Below are 23,403 nucleotides of genomic sequence, written 5' to 3' on the forward strand. Positions count from 1 at the left end.
TGCTGAGACTGGGTGGAGCATACTACCTGCCGGGCTGCCAGAGGGGGCATTGAGGACTGAACCACAGGTAGCCAAGGAAATGGGGTACTTAGTCGCAGTAAGAGCTACTGAGCAGCACATTGCAGGTGTCTGCCCATTTGCTAAGCACCTTGAACATATTTTCATTTAGTCCTTCCAGCAACCCTCCACGCAAGGTACCACTACACACATTTACAAGTGAGGAAACTGGGCCTCAGAAGGACTCTGTCATTTGCCCAATGTCACAGAGCCAATAAGTGGCAGAATGGTAATTCATCTCAGAAGTGGGTTCAAAACCTGTGCTTGTCACCACCACAGCTGAGGTGGCGAGGACCCATCAGCTTAACGTGCCCTGGAAGTAGGGAGGAGGATCATGGATCCATGGTGCAGAGTGAGGGTACAGGAGGATGTGGGACCTCTTATACACGAATATGTTATCAGAAAAACAAGTCACTTCCACCATGTGTGTGCACAGCGCTTTACCATTTATGGTGCACTGTCACATGCAGTATCTCATCAGATCCCCACAACGGCTCCATATCAAGAGCATGAGAAGGTCTGCCACTTCTACTTTGCAGATGAGAAAACCTACACTTTGAAAGTCTAAGTGACTGCACAAAGGAACATGGTCAATTAGTACTAGCGTTCGTTACTCATAATTTACATCCCACTGGCTGTTGGAGGTAGTTTCTCTGATTCTGAGCTGAGTCAACAGATGTGTCTTTATTCTAGAACACAACATGGGTGGAGAGGATTGGCAGCAGAGAGGCTACAAAGGCAAGAATCTTAAGGAACTTTCAGATCAGCTCAGGAGCCTGAAAGAATAAATGTTTCTCGAGGATCTAGAAATAAAAATGTCTAAGACTGAGAAAAGTGTAGGAGAAAAAGAAGAAGACAAGGAGGAGGAAGAAGAAGAAGAAAGAGGAGGAAGCAGAAGAGGAGAAGAAAGGGGAAGAGAAGAAGGAAGGTGAGGAGGAGGAGGCGGGGGAGGGCAAAGAAGGAAAAGAACAAGAAAAAAGATGTCTATAAAAGGGAATTCTGTATTTTATCACCTAAAAATAATCTCCACCTACATAGTCCTCACCATCTTTAAATAACATCAACGGCCTCAAAAAAACACGGCCCTGAGATTGTGCTGCTGGGCTACTTTGCATGAGTTATGGCACCAGAATAAAAGGCCAGGTTATTTTTACACCAGAGGGAGTACTGCCTGGCAGGAAGAAAAAGAAAGTGTAATTTCGCAGGTACCTACCTGCCTCTCCTAAGTACCTCTCTAAACTATTATTTGATACCCCAAATCATTTCATCTGAAAATAGTAAAAATAAAATACAAATATATAAATATCATTTATTGAGCAGTTACTAGGTGCCAGGCTCTGTGCAAAATGCCCTGAATATACTATTACATCCAACCTTCATAAGAACACTAGGAGGGATGGACTGTTATCTTCCCCATTGTAGAGATGAGGAAGTAAGGCTCAGAGAGGTTAATTAGCTGGTCCAAGATCACAAAGCTAATTAATAGGAAAGCTATGATTCAACCTCGGTCAGTGGGATTCCAGAATTACAAGTAAGGCTTTACTTACAAGTCCCACTTACTTGCCGGAAGAAGTAATGATCGGAGTTAAACTTAATCACACCAAGGCTGAAATGACAAATTGCAAGCTGTTTCCTCATACTGAGCACGAGAGCCCAACGTCTTAAGTGAATAGAGGAGAGTGCGGGAGAAGAAGAGTGGGAAGTGGGAAAAGAAACATTGGTGGGGGTGGGGTGGGAACACTGATGGGGAAGGAGGAATTGTCCCAGACAGGGAAGGGCCCAAGTTGCCCATGGCCACTTTCACCTAATTCACAAGTTGATTAAGGTGGACTCTGAACAAAGATGGAAGGAGAGGGAGGTTTATGCTAGAGGCCACAAGTCCTACAGGAGTGAAACAGGGGAGAGACTATGGCGTGGTGGGCTACAGCATGCTTATATTGGCTCATGAGAACTAACTGTTAACATTTTCAGGAACTCTGTGAGCCGGCGGTTAAACGTAGCCATTATTAAAAGTTAAATTACGTAAACGTACAAAGAAATATTTTATACTAAAAATAAAGGTAATAATACTCAGAATTCAGCACTTCCTAATTGTCTAGTATATTTTACTATTATTTCTAGTCCTGTGGTTATTTACATCTAATCTATCTGTGTGGTGGAAATACTGTAACTGTGCTACTGCACATCCCTTCTCAACTCTGCATTCATTGATGGCAGGTCGGCCGCTTCAATCAGCCACATGGGGAGGATTTACACTACGAAACTGGCAAATGCTGCATTCAAATCAGCTCCCCCACCAAAGAATCATTTATTAAACTTTTACCAACACACCATTGATAGACAACTGCCTGTGGTGACTTCACAGAAAGCAAGAGATGAGACAATGGGACTACCAAGCTAGGATTGTCTAAAACCATTATGGTAGCAGAGACTTGAGGGCAATTTGTTGAGATTCTGTTTTAAACAACTTCCCCAACAAAGAACCCTTTGGAATGAGTTATATAAAGCTAGGTCACAGACTTACAGAGCATTATGTTGTTAGAGCCAGACAGATCTTTCTGAGAACTTACAGCAAAAAATGCACAGACTCTCCACTACCGAGCCCCAAGGTTCCCTGAAAGCACATACACCCACGTCCATCATATAGGCTTCCATAATTTATTTAATCATCCTCCTTTGTTGGACATTAGGTCCAGTGTTTCTCATTATAAATAGCACTGTATATATCTTATTATTTCTTGTGGATAGCTTCTCAAAACTAGAATGACTGGATGTAAGGCTATGCCTTTTTTTGGCTCTTAGAAATCTGGCTACATGACTTTCTAGAAAGGTTGCACCAACTTACACACACATCATCAGCATACGTTGGGGCCTTTTTCATCTGATTGCACCAAGATTATCAGGGTGTTTCTGTTTTTTGGGTTTTTTAGGGATAGGATGTATGTGTTCTTTTTAAATTTATATTTTAGTTACAGAAAAATTAGAGAGTAAACAAAAAAGGGGAAATTAAAAATTGTGTGTAACTCCAGTACTCAGAGATAACCACTGTTAACACCTCTGTGTATTTCTTTCCCAGCCTTTCTCCATACATATAGATTCATGATTTTTTTCCCTCAACAATGGGATTAGTATATACACCATCCTCTGTTCTAGACTGCCCTTTTCAAAACAATAATATTATGGATATCTTTCCATTTCAAAAAGTATTAATTTAGGGCGTCAACAGCTGAATTGCATTCTATTGTATAGATATATAAAAGTTCCCCACTATAACTTAGCCCCTTCCACTGGTCATTGTTTTCTCATCACTCTTATAAACAACACTGTAGTGAAACCTGTAAAAGTAAATTTAATTATCTACATCAGTCTTAAGCATCCACTTAGGTTAAATTCCTAGAATTAGAAACGCAGGGTCAAAGAGTTTGCATTTTTTTAAAGGCATATATCACCCTCTGGAAAGGGTGTATAGATTTTCATTTCCACCAGCTGTGCATGATAATTCCTGTTCCCTAGTCTTTACCAACACTGAAATTCCTAGAAAGTCTTTGCTAATTTGATAAGGGGACAGAGGTATCTCATTAGCTTGCATTGCATGTTTTTAATTATTACCGAGATTGAACTTTTCTATATATGCTTATCAGCCATTACCTTTCTTTGGTAAATTGTCCATTTCTGTCGTTTGCCCATTTTTCTATTGAGCTGTTTGAACTTTTCTTATAGATTTTAAAGAATACTTTAAATATTAAGAATATTTATTTACTATATGCCTATATATAATTTTTTCCTGTCTATTATTTGCCTGCTTTATTATGTTGGTTTTTGAAGTATAGACATTTTTATTATGCAATTACATTAGTCTTTCCCTTGTGTTGTCTTTATTGTTATGCTTAAAAAACACCTGCCTCCCAAAGATTATGCAGATAACTTCATTTTTCCTAGGATTTTTACTAACTCATTTTTTACATTTAGTCTTGACTCCATCCAGAATCACAAATGATATGAAACATAGCATGGAAATATATCCTTACTTTTTCCCAAGAATTTAGCTCGTGTCTGTAACTTTCGTTTCATTTCTAGATATTTGCAATGTCTAGGAATCCCAAAACAATGTTAAAAGATAGCATAATAAAAGTACTTTACCTTGATTAGGTTTTTTTATCTTAACGAAATATTTATGGATATATGAAAAGTCTACAGTGATATCCACTTAATTCTTGTTTGTAATAATAATATAGAAACCTCATCCCAAATTTTCAACTGATTTCCAGCAGGAAATTAATTAAATATATTATAGAATGTCCATACAATAGATTATTTTGTCACCATTAAGCATTACATTGTAGAAGAACATTTAATAATAAGGGATAATATTCACGACATATTATTAGTTTTTTAAAGAATACGATTATACTAATTTTGCATTTAGAATAGAAGAGTTTCTAAATGTACATAGAAAAAACTGGAAGAAGCAAGGATTTAGGTGGCTATTTCTTGCTGATCGGATAATTTTTGTTTTCTATTTTGTGCTTTTCTGCATCTTCCAAATTTCCTACCATGCATACATATAGCTTTTGTAATCAAAATATACTTATACCTATAAAGTAAAATATTTTTTCTAAGAAATTATCATTTTGTTCCTAAAAGCTTTTTTAAAAACTTCTTATATCTGAAATGAGTATTTTTGGCTTCTATCAAATACCTTTTTCAGCCATCCATTTAGGGGTTGTGTGGTTTTTCTCATTTGACTTATTGATCTCGACCTATTGATCTGATGTATTATATTAATAGATTTCCTAAAAAATAAACCCTGCTTGTCATCCTAGAAAAAGCTTTACCTAATTCTCCCAGGCTAAAGTAATCCTGAGAGGACTTTGAGTTTCCTCCTCCAGAAGGAAGGGAGAGAAGCTAGGACCTTCGATAATTTATTTTACCCTTTGACATCAGTTTATGCTCACACAAAACAGTTTTTTACACATGCTTCACGTCGTTTGATCCTGTGACAAACGCAGGCCAGGTATGACTGTCTCATTTTTATAAAAGAAGAAAGAGGAGTCCAGAAAAAATTAAATAGTTACATAGCCAGACAGTAGTAGAGCGGGGAAAAGAACACAAGCGTGAACATAACGCACCTCTCACCCTCTCCCCCTCTCGGAAGTAAACCCCACCAAGCTGTCCTTTCCACGATTCGCTAAGGCCAATGCCTTATTGCATCCCCCTCACTCTCTGCAGTTGGGAAGAGTTCCTGCACTGGCTGTTAAAGCGCAGTCACCGCCGTCTTAGCCTGTAATTGCTTGGCTCTGAGAGGGTCTGGGTTGCTCATAAAGTGAAGGAAGTCTGGTTACCACGCACAGGACACTGGGCAAGAACTCAGTCTGTGGTGGGGTCTCTGGCCCTTCTCCAGCCTCTGCAGTGACAGGCACTCACAGTCCTCAAGTGGCGGGCCTGGTTAACCACGTGCTGCTGATGCGTCCCAGATCCTCAAGCCTGCCCTTAAAGGGAACTGTCTTCTTCCAAAATGACCATTTCATTTCTTTACATACTGCTATCCACTCCCATATCCTCGCTTTTCTCGGGGCTTTTTTCTGGCTCCAGAAGGTTCTAGAGTCTGTCTATCCTAATGAGTTCCTTCTGGCCAAGCCCACTCTTCCACCTCCACAGACATGAGCCCTAGATAGGGTGACTAGTCATCCTGGCTGCCCTGAAACATGCAGTCTACACCTGGGGTAATCGTTAATAGCACCCTCTTTCACTCTCAAGCACCACGACGGCCACAAGGAATCAACAAGGCAGGAAAAAGAAACACAGGCCCAACATTTAGGGTCAAAGCCCTCTCTAGCGCCACGTACTCCATCAGGAAATCCTGTTTGCTGTACTTTCAAAGTATATCAGGAATCAGATCATTTTCCTCCAGCCCCCAATTCCCACTGAGATTCTAAACATCATAACCTCTTACCTAGATTACCCTGCGCCTCCTCCTATTTTGTCCTATTTCTGGAAACAGTAGCCAGAGCCATTTTTTTACAACATAAGCCAGAGAATGGCCCCTTTCTGCTGGGAACCTTGCAATGCCTTCCCATCACCCTCAGTGTAAACACTCAAGTCCTTACAGTGACCTACAAGGCCCTTTGCAATCTGTGCCCTGACCCTCGACCCCCACGCTCGCCTCTCTGACCTCATTCCCTCTGATTCTTTCATTCCCTAGCTCTGCTGCCCCCACACTGACATCTTTGCTATTCCCCCGACACGTCAGACATGCTCCACCTCAGGGCCTTTGCACTGCCTGTTCCCTCTGCCTGGAATGCTTTTCCCCCAGAGAGCCGCCTGGGTAATTGCCTCTCCTCCCTCTTCACGAGGTCATTCTGACCACTCTTTTTAAAATTGTAACTCCTCCCCCAAATGCTTGCTCTCCCTCAACCGATTTTATTTTTTCCTCATTGAACTCGCCATTTTCTAACAAACCACATACTCTCCTTATTTATTAGATATATTTTCTGTCTTTCCCCCCATCTTCTAAGTTCCACATGGCAGCGACTTTTATCTGTTTTACTCATAGGTTTATTGCAAGTACCCAGAACAGTGTCTGGCACATAATAGACACCCAATAAATATTGACTGAACGAACAAATAAAGGAAAGCCCCAAATCAGTTTTCCTGAACCCAAATCCTCTCTGAGCCCTTGTACTCAGCAGCACCATCAAGACTATGTTGCCAGCCTCGACATACAGCTGCCTTTAGTAACTCCACAGTGGTCACCTTGGGGCTTCGTGGAGAAGGATCACTCTGTCACCTTTGCAGCTCAGTTTATATACCTAGACAGCGGTGAAAAAGAGAGAGGGAACTCCTCTCAAATGCGTGTGTGTCTAGTCCTAGTAACAAGGCCCCTGTGAGTTCATACATGATCTGCGGGGGCTCCACGCCCGCCTTCTGCCGTGCCTGGAGTAGAGAGCCCTGCGCATGGGGACAAAAAGGCTGGCTGGTACCTGTGCCTTCACGTCCTCTTCTTCCTTGTAGTAGTAGAGCTTCTGCGCCTTCAACACGAAGTACCTCTGCTGCCAGTTCTTCACGATGGACCTCTGCTTCTTCAGCCAGCCCATCTTGATGGGCCTTTCCAGAGGGTTGGGGGTGGACGACAGGTGGAAGGCCGCCATCTGCTCGCCGGTCATCACGCCGGTCATCACACTCCGTGACCGAGCTATGGAGAGGAACAGACAGGCAGGCTGACCGAGGGACGAGCAGCAGTGCGCAGGGAGTGGGCGGAGGCAGAGAGGAACCACCAAGGGACCTGAGGAGCGGGTGGGGCCCCAGCCAGGTCGGCTCAAGGGTCTAGATCGGTATCAGAGAAAATCCCCCGTGACCCGGAAGGGCAGCCGCGGGGCCTGCTCCCGGCGAGGGCCGGGCCCGGACCGCACACCGGGTCGAAAGCCGGCGGCCCAACGCACACGCAGTCCGGCCGCCGATGTCGGCCCCCTCATGCTGCAAAGCGAAAGACTGGCTGGAGCCTTCTGAAGAGGAAGTGGCCACAGCATCTGACAAAAGGTGCTTCCTTTTTCCTGCGTGGGAGTCAGTATCTGACAAGAGAGAGGAGAAAATAATGCCTCGCTCTGAGGGTTCGGGGTGAGTCCCACGCAGCTGCAGAGGCAGCCGGAAGCTGCCCGGGCATTCTTCCACAGAGGAGGAGCTGGGTGCTTGCTCAGACCTCACTGTGGAATGGAGGCCTTTCCCAGCAGACCCCCGAAAACCCTGGGCCCCTGGCCAGGCGGCCAGCGTGCAGGAAGTTGGCACCTCCTGAATGATCCTGCCGAATGACATCGAGTGCCATTCTGTCCCCTGCCCAGTGAGAGCGTTTACAACCCTTCACCCTGGACCAAGGGCCTCCCTGTAGCTGCCTTCTTACTACCTTTCCAGTCAGGCTGTTGCTCCATGTGGCTGACAGCACAGCATTTGAAAGCAAAATGGATCTACCAACAGAATGCAGAAGCAGAATACCAATCCAGACCCCTCAACCCAGTGCATCATGTAGCTGGCTTTTGCTTTCACATAAGAGCTCTGCCTGTCATCGGATCAGGTCCAGGTGTCCACGGCTTGTCTCCACGGTAACTCCCACCCAGGACAACTCTCTCCTTTCCTTCCCTCTACAGCGGTCTATCAACCAGCCTATGGTCCCCATTCAGCATGTCCTCTGAGCCCCACCTTCCTTCTTTCCTAGCCAGTTCAACAGTGCCTTTAACATCACGTGGAGCTCCTTGTCTCCTCGACCTTGTGCTGCACTCCACACTTGCCAGTCCCCAGGGCCTGCATTCCCCTCCTCATTGGGGGAAGTCTCCATCTTATAACCCCTTTATTCAGCTTTTGTCAGTCCCTAGAAAGTTCACAACATAGCCCAACTCAGCCAACTCCACTCTCACCCAGTGTCATCTCACCTGGTTAGAGACAGCCCTTCCTTTCCTGGCTCTTTGACCATGGGAACCTTAGGAAACTTCTCTGAGCCTCAGTCTCCTCGCTTATTAAACTAGGATAATAATAGTCTGGACTCTGTGGAATTGTGGACAATAAACAAGCTAACATATATAAACCACTTAGCACAGCCCCTGGTCCAAGGCAAGCAAATGTTACTCATTATTTTTATCAACAGATGACTTTACTTCCTACTCTAAGGATGGAAATTGTATTTGAGAGCTTCCTAAACTCACCTCTTCATTTCAAAATGTCACTCCATCATCAAGCATTCTCTCTTCCTTCATTCCTATCTTTAATGCATTGAATCGATAGCTTCTTCCATTGCTTTTGATTCTTTTCTTTCTATCTCCCTCTAGGCCTGTGATTTGATTTATGTTCATGGCGTTCTTTCAAATACCAGAATTTTATGCAGTATTATAGAGTCTCTCTTCCACTGACTCTAGTTGTGTCCAGAGTTATCACTCTATTTACATGCTTTGCCCTTCAGTCCTGTATTGCTCTCCAAAGAAGGCTTTGCCCTCATTGGCTTCCCTTGACCCTCACGAGGGGTCTGTGTTCCTGTCACATGCCCTCATTCTTGGGTGCCAGCTTGCAGTCAACCTTCACCTCCCACCAGGGATTGGAAAGGTCATACTATGTTGTACACCAGGAGGCGAGACATACTTGATTCAACCCCCTGTTGGATAGGCATCATCACAGGAGTGCACAGACTCAGTTGTAGGAAAAAGTAGCTTGACGTTTTGATGATAATTTGGCACCATGCTTGCAAAGGGTTTGCTTTATATCGGTATGTCCTGGCACCCCAGTTAAGAATTTTATCTTAGATCTTGCTCCTCAGTTAATGCTGTCTTCAAGATCTTCCAACTGTAACTCAAAGAACAGACACTCTGGGGCTGATCACTTCCTCTAAGACTGTGTAAATGATCTGAAGGAACCATAGCAGGGTTTTGGCAGGAAAACAATGGGGAAGAGGGAAGTCGAAGAACTGTATACAGCTCTGTGTCTCTCTAGGTCACAGACTATAACTTATGAAGACTCATATCTGTCCTAGAAAGAGGGCAGATAGGAAGCAGAAATGCAAAGGATGATTCACACACACAATTTTTGGAGAAGATGGAAACATGAGGCATTCTGGCAAATGCATGGGCATTTTCCCCCACCTCAACAGTCTCAGCATAGCCCAGCCCAGTGTGACTTTTGTGATCATTCACCTGAAGCAGCATCAGACTTGGGAAGGAGGACCAACCTCCTAGCAGGGGCATACTTAGGAGCCTTCACTTGACTTCTGGGTTGATGCCACCAAATGGAGCTGGCACAGGAGAGGAGGAAAACAGGCAGGTGCCATATGGTGGTTATGAGGACTCAGGCCTCCTGGGCTATCCCCTAGAGACCCACAGAAATTGTTAGAACCACTATGAGAGAAAGTGAAGGTCTCCAGCAGCATTGAGAAAGTGGGGTCGGGCAAGCAGGAACCAAAAAAGACACTGTAGATTAAAGAGAATAAACTCAGCACAGAAGAACTCAGTTCCTGCGATATTATTCTGTGATTAGTTCCGGAAAGTATTTTCTGTTCTGTTGTGCAAAAATAATGACAACAAAACCAACACACAAAAACAAAAAGCTCCCCCAGAAGCATCTGTGCATTGTAGAATGGCCCGGCAAGGGCAGGAGTAAGGATCTTACATTCTCAGACGTGGCCAAGAGGGGCTTTGATGCCCCTGTGACAGGTAGGCAACCACCTTGTCTGCCTGCATATGGGCAAGGCCCTGACTAACCATCTTTGTATTCCAGAAATGATACCATTCACCCATACACCCACCCCGTGTTCCTTGAGTGCTGTTATCATCCCACCTTAGGTGGTGTGACTATGGGCACTGGGCCACGCATTACAGGTTGGAGTCGGGGTGGCTCAGGACAAACCTCTGCACTGCTTGAACTGCTGGAATTAAGCCCACACATTGGGGAGCTGACAGCTGGGCTCTGATGACTAAGCAGGGGATCTTTCGGTCCTGTGTCAGAGCCATCTCCCACCTTGGCCCTCAGCATTGCTCATCAGCCAGGCCTATCATGAGATGATTCAAATACCAGGGAAGAAAACCTGGTGCGCCTTGAGTTCAAGTTGGTTTTGACTAACTTTCCTTGTTAGTCCCTTTGAACAGTCTGTCTTCTTTGTGGGTGTGATTTGTTCCCGGATAAAGTAAACAAAGAAATCTGTTACTATTAATGGAGCTGTTTCTCATAAAGAAAATAACAACCGTGATAAGCTTTGCTTGTGAGCCAGTCATTGCACACTGAGTGCACGCTCCCAGCCCTTCGGGAAGGAGGTCTGAACCAGGCTGTGGGCTGGAGAGGGAGCTACAGGCAGAGCAGGGAGGCAGGAAGGTAGAAGGCAGTTGCTAAGCATTTACAGAACACCCTGGTGAAGTGGGAAATGAGGGCCTCAGTAAAGTCAGAAACCCGCCCTTACACTACAGAGATAGAAAGAACAAGCCCCCAGCCCTGCACTGTCCAATACAGGGGCCACGTACCATGGGTGGCTGTGTACTTGAAAATGAATTAAAATAAATTAAATTCAGTTCCTCAGTCACACCAGCCACATTTCAAGTGTTCAGTAGCCCCATGTGGCTCATGGCTACAGGACTGGACAACACAGGTAGACAACATTTCCGTTATCACAGAGAGTTCTATTGGTCAGCACTTCCTGGAATCTGAGTGTTATCATCACTAAGCATGGGACAAAATGGGCCAGAAAGGTGGGGCAGCATTTCTTCAGATAGAGAAATCAAGCTGCAGGGCCCAGAGAAGAAGTGGCTTCAGCTGGCAGGGTGAGAAGTTCAATCTTGATCTGAGGGGTACTAGCGAGCCATTGCATGCACCTTAGCAAGGGAGGCCAATAATAAAATATAGACAAGTTATATACTTGTGCTGCATATACTGAATTCTAGTCTGCAGGTGAGGGAGCGTATCAAAGGAAAGAAGAGAAATGGAAGAAGTGCCACATTCCCAAGGATGCTGTTTTTGCAGTAGAAGTTAGCTGTGTCTTGCCCCACGTTGGAATAAGAGAAAATTAAAGAAGGAAGTATAAACAGAGAAGTCAGCCTGGGAAGCATTATCACTTCCTTTCTTCATCTTCCCATCTTCTGACCCCTAACCTCAAAAATAATCAATCACAAAATCTCATAGGGTCTACTTTTGAGATATTTCTTCTGTCTGCATTTAACTCTGCCTCAGTTAGGATTCTATTTTAGCTGGCTCTGAATGTGTGGGTTAGACGGGAGTAATTCATTCAAAGCTGGGAGAACTATTGAAGATATTTTTTCAATATGTTGATATGAGCAGTGCATTCACCTGGGAACCATGTTTAAATGAATTCGAAAAGGGAGCAGAATTTACACGGCTCCACCCCAGACCCCTCCCCTGAGCTGCAGACCCAGCTGTCCAGATGCCTCCATGTACCTCGGTGGGACTCTCAAGGTCACCATGTTGCTAATTGAACTTACCATCTCCCTGCTCCTCGCCTCTCACCTTCCCTCCGTCCTGCACCCAGAAACACAACCAAGCCTGCTTTACCTCCACTGGCCTCTCCGATGTGCTGTGAGTGACATCCCCCCAACCAACCAACCAAACCAGAAGGATGCCACATTCCTACAGTCATCACAATCAACAACTCTCTCTCTCTATGTTCCAGCCTTCCTCTTTACCCCAACCTGGTTTTTTGGACCCTTCTATTCTCTCCCTGGATTTCCACAACAGTTCCCTGACCTATCTCTCTCCTGCCAGTCTCACCTCCAGTCCATTGATGACATTGTTTATAACACAGTCCTTTGAAAACAAAAATCTGATCATGTTACTCTCCTGCATGAAAGCCTCCAATGACTCCCCAACACCTTTGTCCTAAAAGATGAAGTCTAAATTCCTTACCATGGGGCTCAGAGTCCTTTGTGGTTTTCCTACTGCATTCCTTGCTCTTTCTCCATACCCATTCTGCACTTCACTCATGACAATATGCTATTCCCTCTGCTAGAACATCCTCCCTGCCCATCCCCACCCACCCCTAATTCGACCTCTTGGAAAGCTCTTGTTCATCCTTCAAGACTTACTTCCAGCCACATCTCCCATGAGAAGCCTTCTCAACCCAGCCAGAGTCAGTCGCTCCCTGGGCTCTATTTTCTCTTAACTGGGGACACATGTCCATCAAAGCGCTTATCCTGCCTGGTCTTTTTTCTTACTGTCTTCCTTTTCCACTTGTGCTCTAAGAAGAGAGGGGCTCTGCCTTGATGTTTTGACCTTGCTCATCCCTCTACTCCCAGCACCTAACACCTAAAGAGAAGTCAGACTGGAGTAGCAGAGGGCACAGGCTTCTACATATGCAGCCTTGGGTGAGTCATGTTCTATCTCTGAGGGTCAGTTTCCTCCTCTGTGAAATGGTGATAATAGATGTACCTTGTGGGCTGGCTAGTCTATAAGGATTAATAATCATAAGTGGATGGGCCCCAGCCAATGTCTGCTTCTTAAAACATGGGCATTAAATGGTGGCTATTATTATTATTATAGTATGGACTCAATTTTATGTTAAATGAGAGAAAAGAAAGAAGAGATGAAAGAGGGAAGGGATGAAAAGAGGGAAAGAGAGGGAGAAAGGGAAAAAGAGAAGGCTAGCTGGCCATTGTATAATATTCCAGGCACAAATCCAGAGGCCTGCATTAGGATGGTGGAGTGGAAAAGGAAAGAGTAGGAGAGGCAGTCGTGGGGCAGACCGCCAGACCTCAGCAACTGGCTGAAGAAAGAGGAGTAGGGAGAAAAGACTTTTGTGAGGTTTGGGGTTTGCATGGCTCAGGTAAGGTAGCCTTCTCCATCTGTTCATTCAATGCACATTGGCTTAGCACTTGGCAAACACCAGGAACCATGTCGGGTTCTGGGATATAAGACCAGCCAGACACAATCCTGCCCCAAAGTAGCTCACAGACCTGGGAGAACTATTTATGGAAGCAGAGAAGGAAGTCAGAGAACAAGATGGGTTTGAACAAGCAGGGGAGTGCAGTTCTAGGCGTGATGAAATATAAGGGTGGACTGAGACCTTCAGACTGCCCCTGAGTTCTGGCTTTGACAGGTAAGCCCTGTGGATTAAGAAAGAGGTTACTGGGGAAAAGAGGTGCAAGAGAAAGCCAGGAGATTTGAGTGACATGAAAATCTCAGACCTGAAAAGTAATACAATAGATGTAATACAAAGTAAAAGTAATACAAAGAAAAGGCTGAGCACGGAGAAAACTAGCATTTTTAACTTGAGGTTATGAAGATAAACTTAGATACAAGACAGAAAAGGGTATTGTTTTTCGTGGGACTTTACAGAGATCTTGCACTAGGTCTAAGTATGGAAGAAAGGAAGTGCAGCCACAAAACCCATTGTCCCCAAGGGTTTGGGGATGGAGCAGGGGGCTGCTGCCTGGAAGGGAAATGAAAGGAGAGAGGCTGTCCTCCTGCACCAAGCAAAGATCCAGGGTCACTTCTCACCCATTTCACACCCGGGGACAGGAGCTGTCCTTGGGGAGCCTATGGTGACTTTGGATGGAGAAATAGGCTCCTCTGTCTCTGGGTGGATGGATGTAGCCACACACCAGGGTGATAGCCTGATGAGAGGAGCACCCGCTGTATTTCAGCCCTACTCATCCTTTCTGCCAAGACCCTGTACAAAATGCACACTTACACACCTTACATGTTCTGCAAGAGGTCATTTAAGGATGTAAAGTACCATTCAAAAGCAAGAGGTCTTTTTTAAAGAATTGCTCAAGTTTCTGATCTCAGTTTTCTCTCTCAGAAAGGTATATTTGACTCCAAAGGGGAGCTGAAGGCCCCGTGGTCTCAGGAATAAACATCTTTGTGCTTTTTTTGCGTGTCTGCAGGTTATAAGTGCTAAAACTATAAAGAGGTTCTTGAGGGCAAGGACCATGTCTTATTTATTTTAGCATCCCAAGGACCCTCACATTTTCTGGCTCAGAAAAGTTAATTGGAAGAACCAAAGAGAGGAAGGTTATGTGTGTTTGTGTGTGTGTGTGTGTGTGTTATATGGAGAGAAAATAATGTTGAATAATGTTCAAATAAAAGATTCATAGGATGGGTTCTCTTTAACAAAGAAACTCATCTTTCTTATCCCTTTATTATCTTACCCCTTTAATTAACCAATCAGAACAACTTCTTGGGCATTTCTTACGTGCAGGGCATGGTGCTAGGTAACGAGACGGGTTTAAAAAATAGAGGAAACCTGCTAAATTAGTAAACTGAAGACTTGCGGGATTTCAAACAGTTACTGCGCACCCTGGCACACAAAAATACATTCCCCCGCATCCTGTGGCCAATGGTTGCCTCAATCCCAGCCCTAGTTCTTGATGGGCCCAAGCCCTGTCACATTCTCCTTGTATGGAAAAGGGGGATTAGTAATCAATCGTGAACCACAACATGTTAAGGAGAGATTAGCATCTGGTTGAGGCTTTCTTTCAGGTAAAATCAGAATGAGAAAAGAGTACCACTGATGGAGAATATAAAATGGAAGCTCAACCATCAGAAAGTAGGTTCCCCAGGGCGGGGACTTTTACCAGTTTTCTTCACCGATCTAACCACTCCTCCTAGAAGAGCATCTGGCCAATTGAAGGTTCTCAATAAATATTTGCTGAGTGAATAAACATTTTAGAATGAAATGCAAGCCACCCTCAGGCATTTTATATTCACAACAAATATTGGCCAATTTACCTATTTGTGGGATTTCTAGATCTGTTCACTGTGCCCACTCAAGCAGAGTGGCCAGTAGAAGATATAATCCTGGATCTAATAATGACCCACACCAATAGTGATATATTTATTGAGTCCTTACCATGTGTCAGCTGCAGTGCAAACACTTCATATGTCTAGTCTCATTCAATGCTCTTGCTAACTCTTTACAGTGAGCACCATGTTGTCATCCCCATCTTACAGGCCAGGAACTGAAGCTCAGAGAAGTGAAATGATTTGTCCCAGTTACAGGGCTAGAAATCTGATTTCAAAGCCCAATATCCATACTGAGGCCATACTGCCCCCAGAGAAGCACATATTCTAGTGGTAAAGAGAGGCATCTAAATTGGGAACCAATATGTGATAATTCACAGGGTTAGCCAGTAAGAGGGAAGTGAAGGAGAGACAGCACCACCCTTCCTCTGGGCAGGGAACAAAGCCTCTATTCCTAACTCATCACATGAGACACCTGCCTCAGCCTCCACCCATTTTGCCTCAATATTATGTGTAAACAACTTTGCGCTACTTTTTCTGTCCAAAGATGTACACTCTGCAAGGCTCAGCAGGCCTTGAAAACACAGTGACAGAGAAATGGTACTGAAACCTCCACTGAGGCTGAGCTGACACCCCATAGGAAAATGGACATATTAGGCAGTCCTGCCATGTCTTACAAGCTATCTGTCCAAGCTCATTCGGAGACACCTAAGGATTCTGACCAAAGCCCAGAGTGGCCGAGGTGTGGGAGGGAGGAACACAGAGCTGGCCCCATGTGGGCTCAGCGCTCAGGCCCACACCGCAGCTCACAGGCGGCACCCCGCCCCGGCTGAGAAGGGTGCTGCTGGGGAGCCCTGTGAAACAGCAGGCCCAGCATCGCTGCCTCCCTGATCAACAGGGATTCATACACCCTTGCCCACACCCTTCACACATATACACACACACACACACACACATGCACTGTCGCCCACACACCCACCCACACGTGCAGACCCTCAGCCTGTCCTGTTATCAGACCGTGGGAACTTGGCCCTCCTAGAAGAAAATTAGGTCTTTTAACCTCCAGGCTCGCTTTCTTTATCCCTTTTCCTTCTTCCCTCTCCAAGGCAAACTGCCCTCCATTTTAAAGCACCTACCATTCAGGGGAGTGGGGAACTTTAAAAATCTTTCAACTTTCAAAACCTGGCATTTAGATTTTAGGATAAATGTATCCCGTGATTTACTCTCCTGGATTTCTTTTTTAATTCTAAGCTTCATTTTTAACTTTGGCATGACAACTTTTGCTCCCTGCAAAAGGAAACAAGCTGTGAGACTGAGGACAGGAAAGGGGCTTGCTCTGTGCACCTGACATCAAATCACAGGGGCGTTCCCAGGATGCTGGCCTGTGAGACAAATTTACACAACCTAATTCAAAGAAATATCTGCAAGTTATTCCCTGCATGCTGGTCTCCATACCCAGAAATTGAACAGGTTTAATTTTCCCATGTTCTATAGTTTGTAGAAATGGACTTCGTTGTTTGACAAGTGAGCATTTCAACCGAAAAGAGCAAATTCTGCTTTGAAAAGGGACTTAGTACACACAGCTATGTCTTTTGCAGGAAGAGATAAAAATGTGGTCTCAGTAGCAATATGAAGGGGAGAGAGAGAAGCCGGGGAGAGATAGGGAGGGAGGGAGGGAGAGAGAGAATTGGCTGTCTGTTTCCTCCTAAGCTTGCAAGATCTTCTACACTCTGCCAATTCTCTCGACCTAGGGTGCCTCTCCAGGTCCACCCCTCTGGTATCCACGTTTTGGAGCTTCCGTGTTTCTTAGGAATTGAGAGTACAGTTATCTCTTGTGGGTGTGTGTCTCCAACAGTTGCAACACTTCACCGGCCCCCTCTGCCTTTCTTTGCATAACAGGAAGCCAAGTGTAATAACAAGAAGCTTGCAGAATTGTGAATGCTTCCTACTGAACACTGCCCGGGGCTGCCTCTTCCTCAGTACAAGGTGAAGTGGAGATTTGGCAATGGGGTGGTAAAGGTACCCTGGGTTGACAGTGTGGCTGCTTAACTGTGTATCAAAGCTAATTGCCATCCCAGACATAAATGTAAGGAAGGACTTTCCATCATTAGGACTGTGGGACATTAGCACAGTAAACTACTCAGGGCTCACGTGGTGTGCTAAAGCAAGAAGGGCATAGGAGAATTGACCCTTCCATTGTCGAAGCGAGTCACTTGTTCTAATTAAGAGGTTTTGCTTAGTCACTAACAATCATAAATAAGTGGCGCGTTAGAATGCTTGAAGTATTTGTGTTTTATAAGCCCGAATGAACTCTGCAACCTCAGTATTTCACAGCAACGATCCAACCAGGGCGATGCTCAAGGACTGGCACCGATGACCAAGCACTGGGCCTTGGGAGGCCACCAGCCATTACCCACCCTACAGATGTCACTCCAAGATGTTCCTACGGCCTTCACTGGTCTTCGGGAAAAGTGATTTTTAACCTTATAATTCTACTAACAGTGTGAACAATCAACAATTCTTGCAGTGGGATGGGTCTGGCATACAAGTCATAATATGTTTCTCTTATTCTACAACCTGATAAAAAGATTCTGTTAAAAATTGAGGCAATTAGGGGCCGGCCCGGTGGCGCAAGCGGTTGGGTGCGCGCTCTGCTGCGGCAGCCCGTGTTCGCCGGTTTGGATCCCGGGCACGCACAGGCACACTGCTTGGCAAGCCATGCTGTGGCGGCGTCCCATATAAAGTGGAGGAAGATGGGCACGGATGTTAGCCCAGAGCCAGTCTTCCTCAGCAAAAAAACCAGGAGGATTGGCAGATGTTAGCACAGGGCTGATCTCCTCACAAAAAAAAAAAAAAAAAAAAAAAAATTGAGGCAATTAGATTGTGGATAGATGATAGATGATCCAATAAATTATTAAGTAGTTTTATTAGGTGTGATCAAGCAATGTCGTTAGGAAATAAAATGTCCATATCTTTAAAGATGCTTAAGCATGAGGAATAAAATTACATAGTGTATGGGATTTGCTTTAAAATAACTTAGCAAAGAAAAAGAAAGAGCTAGATAAAACAAATGTGACAAAATCTTGATAATTGTTGGATTTCAGTCATGGATATACGTATATGGGGTTCATTATACTTGTTTTCTATTTGGGTTTTGAAATGTATGTATAATAAAAGATTTCTTCAAGATTCTATTAGGCTTTAAAAAATAGATTCTATTAGGCTTAATTTTTTTTTTTTAACATCAGCTATCACCCTGAGCTTCAACTCACTTGTTTTCCCAGGCCTGTGTTTCCAGACCTGTTAGTTACTCCTCCAAGCACAGCGGAATGATACTACACAGATGTTACACCACACACGTACTCATTGCCTCCCGGATGGATCCTGCCCCTCCATTTCCCCTGCACTGTCGTTTTATCAGTTAATGAAGGGGAAGAACTGAGGGACTCCTGATGCTTCCAGTTATGGATAGTATTTCCTGTAAAGTCAACTTTTACTGAAATTGTTAGTGGTGGTGGTAGTGTGTGTGTGTGTGTTTGTGTGTGTGTATGTACTTAATTCCCCCAGCCCCACCTTGAAAAACAGCTGTTGCAAGGAAAGCAAAGAGGCTCTGTCTTATAGGAGAATTCCTTCTGATGGGGAGTAATGTCTGGGACATCTGGGGCCTAGTACAGGCTCAATGGAAAGAATGGAGTGACTGATTATCAGTATTAGCAATGACAAAAGTTGGAGGAAGTGACAGTCCCCGGGCTACCACTGCAGCTTGGTAGATGGCCAACACCTGATGATGGCTCCCCTAGCCCCGTGGTAGAGAGGCAGCCAGCAGAGTGCAGTGGAAGGTGTATCTGCTTGGGCCCAGGTTCAAGTTCTAGCTCAGACACAAACCAGCTGTATAATTCTCTGGACCTTTCTGAGCCTTAATTTTCTCACTTGTAAAATAAAAGGATGGAAATGAAGCCTCTTAAATGCATTTCCGACTCTAAATATTTTTGGTTGATATAAAATATACAAAAAATTGATATAAAACATTTTTCAGCCAACTATTTTGTGTTGTAATCCTCTTTTAGGTGTGATGTATTTAACTTAATTTGCCAACTCAGGCAGGAGTCCAGTTCTATACCAAGAAGACAGGATTCTAATGATGCATTTATTTAATTGACTAAGAAAAATAGACTTGGCAAAAGACATAATCTGGGCGATTTTAATCAATCACAGATGGTTTGGCACACCCCTGGTTAGAGAGAATTTCAATATTAGGCTAAAGATTTCCTGAGAAGTCTCACTAATAATACAGTGTAGGAGGTACAAAGACAAAAGGCACTGTAACTATTACTCAAGGATTGACAGCTTAACAGGCTGCATGGTCGATTTATTTTGGGATAATACCTTAGCTCCCAAATATTATGGACCCATCATCTTCTGGATGTATCTCTCTGACTCTAAACCAGACTTTATGTATCAAAAACTGAAAACACATTCATGCCTTTTCAAACAAGGAAGTCTTCTAGCAATTTAGTTAAGAAGATAATAATGTATGTATATTAAGTTTATTTATAAGGATATTCACTGCAGTACTATTGTTTAAAAAATATAAACAACTAAATGTCCAACAATGTGGAATTGGTTGAATGAGGTGTGATATGCCCATAAAGTAAAATATTATGTAGCCTTAAAGATGCTGCTTTATTGGATTATAATGAGATGGGAAAATGTTGAATTTATGTGGTTAGGTTAAAAACTGCTGATTCCAAAATAGTATATAGAGGGCGACTCCATTTTGTTAAAATACACACACACACACACACGTGTATGCACATATTGTAGCATGGAAAAAGCATAAACACATTTGTGGTGTAGCACAGAAAAACTTAATGGCAAGATTCACACCAGACTGGTGTAGGGTTAGAAGTTACTTTCCAGAGAGGTGACATTGTGGGTAATTTTTATGTCTTCTATTTGCTGTCATTTTTTATAAAGAAAACAAAAGTTATTTGTAAATGCTCTATGTCAGCTTTCTCTTAATGACCTGTAGGCTGAGTCTCCCAATTTAAAAATTTTAAGACTTAAACTAAGTGAGTCAAGAAAGAGAAATGACTGAGGGGGATCTGTCCCAATGTTAGGAGGAATTTACATAACCTAAACCAAAGCAAATTCCAAAAGTTTTGAAATAGAGCATTTCAGGAGCTAGCTATGTCATCTTGGGCAAATCACCTACCCTGCCTGATGGGATTATTTGCCAGCAGGATACAATATATAAAAGTCCTTTATAAAATATAAAGTAGGTACAATTAGCTAGTTATTATTATTGTCATTAACAAGATAACTTCTGCAGAACTTAGTTTTTACATATATAAAATGAGGTGGTTGAACAAGATGCTTGCTAAGGTCCTTCTCAAGCCCCCAAATTCTCCTATTCTCTGTATCCTGGTAGTTTCTACTAATACCATAATGTATGCAGAGTGTACAATTAGAGAAAAGGGCAGCAGAATTGAAGGATTCATTATCTGGGAAAGAGAACAAAACAGAAAGTGCTCAGGGAAGGAGAGGGATCGGTATAGCTTGGAGCTCTCAGCCAAGACATCACAGAAACCATAGAACCTGAACACGTTCTTGGCGCTGAGGAGGGGCAGGCCTTGGGGAGACAGAAAAGGCAACAGGAATGCCAGAGGGAGCACGAGGGGGTGCTCTGAGGGAGCTCAGGAAGGAAGGATCATCTGGAATTCCAGGCTGTTTGACCTCATGGTGTAACAGCCCCATTTCCAAATTTCCATTGAAATGACCAACCAATTACCTCGGTAATAATAAAGGGTAATGTGAACTGAAAGTAAAAGTAAAGAAGGATGCTCTCTGCATGCTATTTGGGGGAGGAGGATTTCTGTAAGATGTAGGAAAGGTAGGGCTGAACTGAGACAAGAGCTGACCAACCCACAATGCAGTGTATATGGAGGAACAGCTGCCCTAGAGCAGAGCAGGGGAAAGGTCCCAAGAAGACTCTGCCCCAACTCCTAGAAAGGAGAAGTGGGGGAGGCGGGGAACAGATGGAAACCCCAGAGCCACTTCTGGAAGTGCTCACAGAACAGAGGCCTGGCTGGGGCAAGTTATTTGCAGTTGACTCCAGGTGCTAAAATTCCGCTCAGAGAAAAAATGGTGGCCCTGTCTTGCTGGCCCCTGAACTGGATCGCTGTACCAGTGAGAGTAGGGGACACTTTTCCAACTAACCTGGGGCTACCACGAGGAGAGAAAAAGAAACTCTGCACGAACAGAGGAGGAGCTACTCCGTCTAAACTGGATGCTTCTTAAAAAGTTACAGGTAAGCTTGCCATACCACCCAGCAATTCCGCTTTTAGGAATCCACTCATTAGAAGTGAAAACGTATGTCCACAAAATTTCCTGTATGCAAATGTTCCCAGCAGCGTTATTCATAATGGTCAAACTGGAAACCATCCAGAGTCCAACAACTGGTGGATGGATAAACACAACGTGGTATAGCTATACAATGCAATACAACTCAAAAATAAAAAGGAATGAAGTACTGATACATGCTACGACATGATGAACCTCGAAAACCTATGCTAAGCGAAGGAAGCTAAATACAAAAGACAGCATGTTATGATTCCACATATAAGAAATACCCAGAAATGGCAACGCTATAGAGACAGAAAGCAGATCAGTGGTTGCCTGGGGCTGAGGATGAGAGCAGGGATTGACTGCAAATAGGCAGGAGAGAACTTTCTGGGGTGATGAAAATGTTCTAAAACTGGATTGTGGTGATGGCTGTACAACGCAATAAATTCACTAAAAATCATTGAATGTAAAACTTACATGAAAGAATTTTATGGTATACAAATTGTTCCTCAATAAAGCTGTAAAAAGATAGATCAAGAACCACATACATTTAGTTGCCACCCACACACAAAAGAAACCCACAATGGAAGCGTGAAGAGCGAGAGAGTCTCTGCATAGAAAAATAAGAAATAATTCCTAACTCATCGTATGAAGACCATTTTAAATAGACCATAAACTCCACGAAGTTAGAGATTTGCCTGTTTTGTCACTCATGTATCCCAAATTCCAGGAATGCAAGGATATTTCAATATTAGGAAAACTATTAAATGGCTTATTACATCAATAGGCACAAGAATTTAAAAAACATATGTTTTCAAAAGATTGTCAATTTACATTTGATGAAGCTCAATATTAATATATATTAGAAATTCATTATCAAGAATAGAAAAATATTTTGTTAGGTGGTAAAGAATGTCTGTCTCAAACCAATAGGAGGGAATTGAGAGAATATGTTCCTGAAAATTCAACTTCTGAAAATTGGAAGAATCGTTAAGGTCTTAGGAATCAGGCCAAATGTTTGGGGTTTTAGCTGTGTAATGAAGAATGGTGAAGTACAGGTGAGCTACCCCAAAGAAACAGAAAATGACACAGCAGAAAACGTCTGACACTTCTACTGTGTCATATAACTGAGGGCCGTGGAATGTGTGAAAATTTGCATTGCTGGGACATTTTGCAATGCTGTTAAAAATATTTTAGGGTTTGACAGAAGAAATCTTTCTAAAATTCATGAAACATAATCAAATAGAAAAAAATCAGTGTCTTGCTTAGAGCTACTGACTTGTGGGAAATTATTGAGATTGTACTTTTTCATAAAAGTACATCATTTACCAGTGTCTCCATGCGTTTCAGGCTACGCTTCACGGTATTTGAGCGAAGCTTTGCAGAATGCAGAATTTCCCCTGTGATTCTGCCACTGACATCTTGCAGCTCTGTTTCCTCTTTGAAACTGTCAAACTTTATCAGCTGTCTGAAAAGAGAATGCTTTGGGGGTTTCCCTTTTATCGCCCAAGGTCCTTGCAAAAATGTTAGGATTTATTTTGTATGCGTCTGTGAGCAACCATAGCACCTCTGTCCGCCCTGGGCGTTCTTGGTGGTTAGACACAGACTTTTGCCCTCATAAGTCTCTTTGTGGCTGGCCACCCCTCGACGGTGCTCACAGCCTCTACACCAACTCTCTTGTTGCCCTTGGAAGAACTAGAAGAACACCATTCTTCTTTCTTTTTTCTTTATCCATTTGTTGGCTTTTAGCCGATGGTCACTGAAGGACGAACTAAGCATGGAAGTCCT

General features: G+C 43.7%; 1 protein-coding gene across 2 annotated transcripts in view; it reads right to left on the reverse strand.

Annotated features, from left to right (window-relative positions):
- Nucleotides 1-23,403, reverse strand: part of ARHGAP25 (Rho GTPase activating protein 25) — an 87,825-nt gene that overhangs the window by 40,444 nt on the left and 23,978 nt on the right. For both annotated transcript variants that reach the window (XM_004435597.2, XM_087436642.1), the window contains exon 2: nt 7,038-7,249. In XM_004435597.2, coding sequence (XP_004435654.2) covers nt 7,038-7,249 — 212 coding nt within the window. The remainder of the gene's footprint in view (nt 1-7,037; nt 7,250-23,403) is intronic.

Source organism: Ceratotherium simum, chromosome 11 (assembly GCF_057802395.1).
Source record: "Ceratotherium simum simum isolate JZ-2026a chromosome 11, ASM5780239v1, whole genome shotgun sequence".
In the NCBI taxonomy this organism is placed as follows: Eukaryota; Metazoa; Chordata; class Mammalia; order Perissodactyla; family Rhinocerotidae; genus Ceratotherium; species Ceratotherium simum.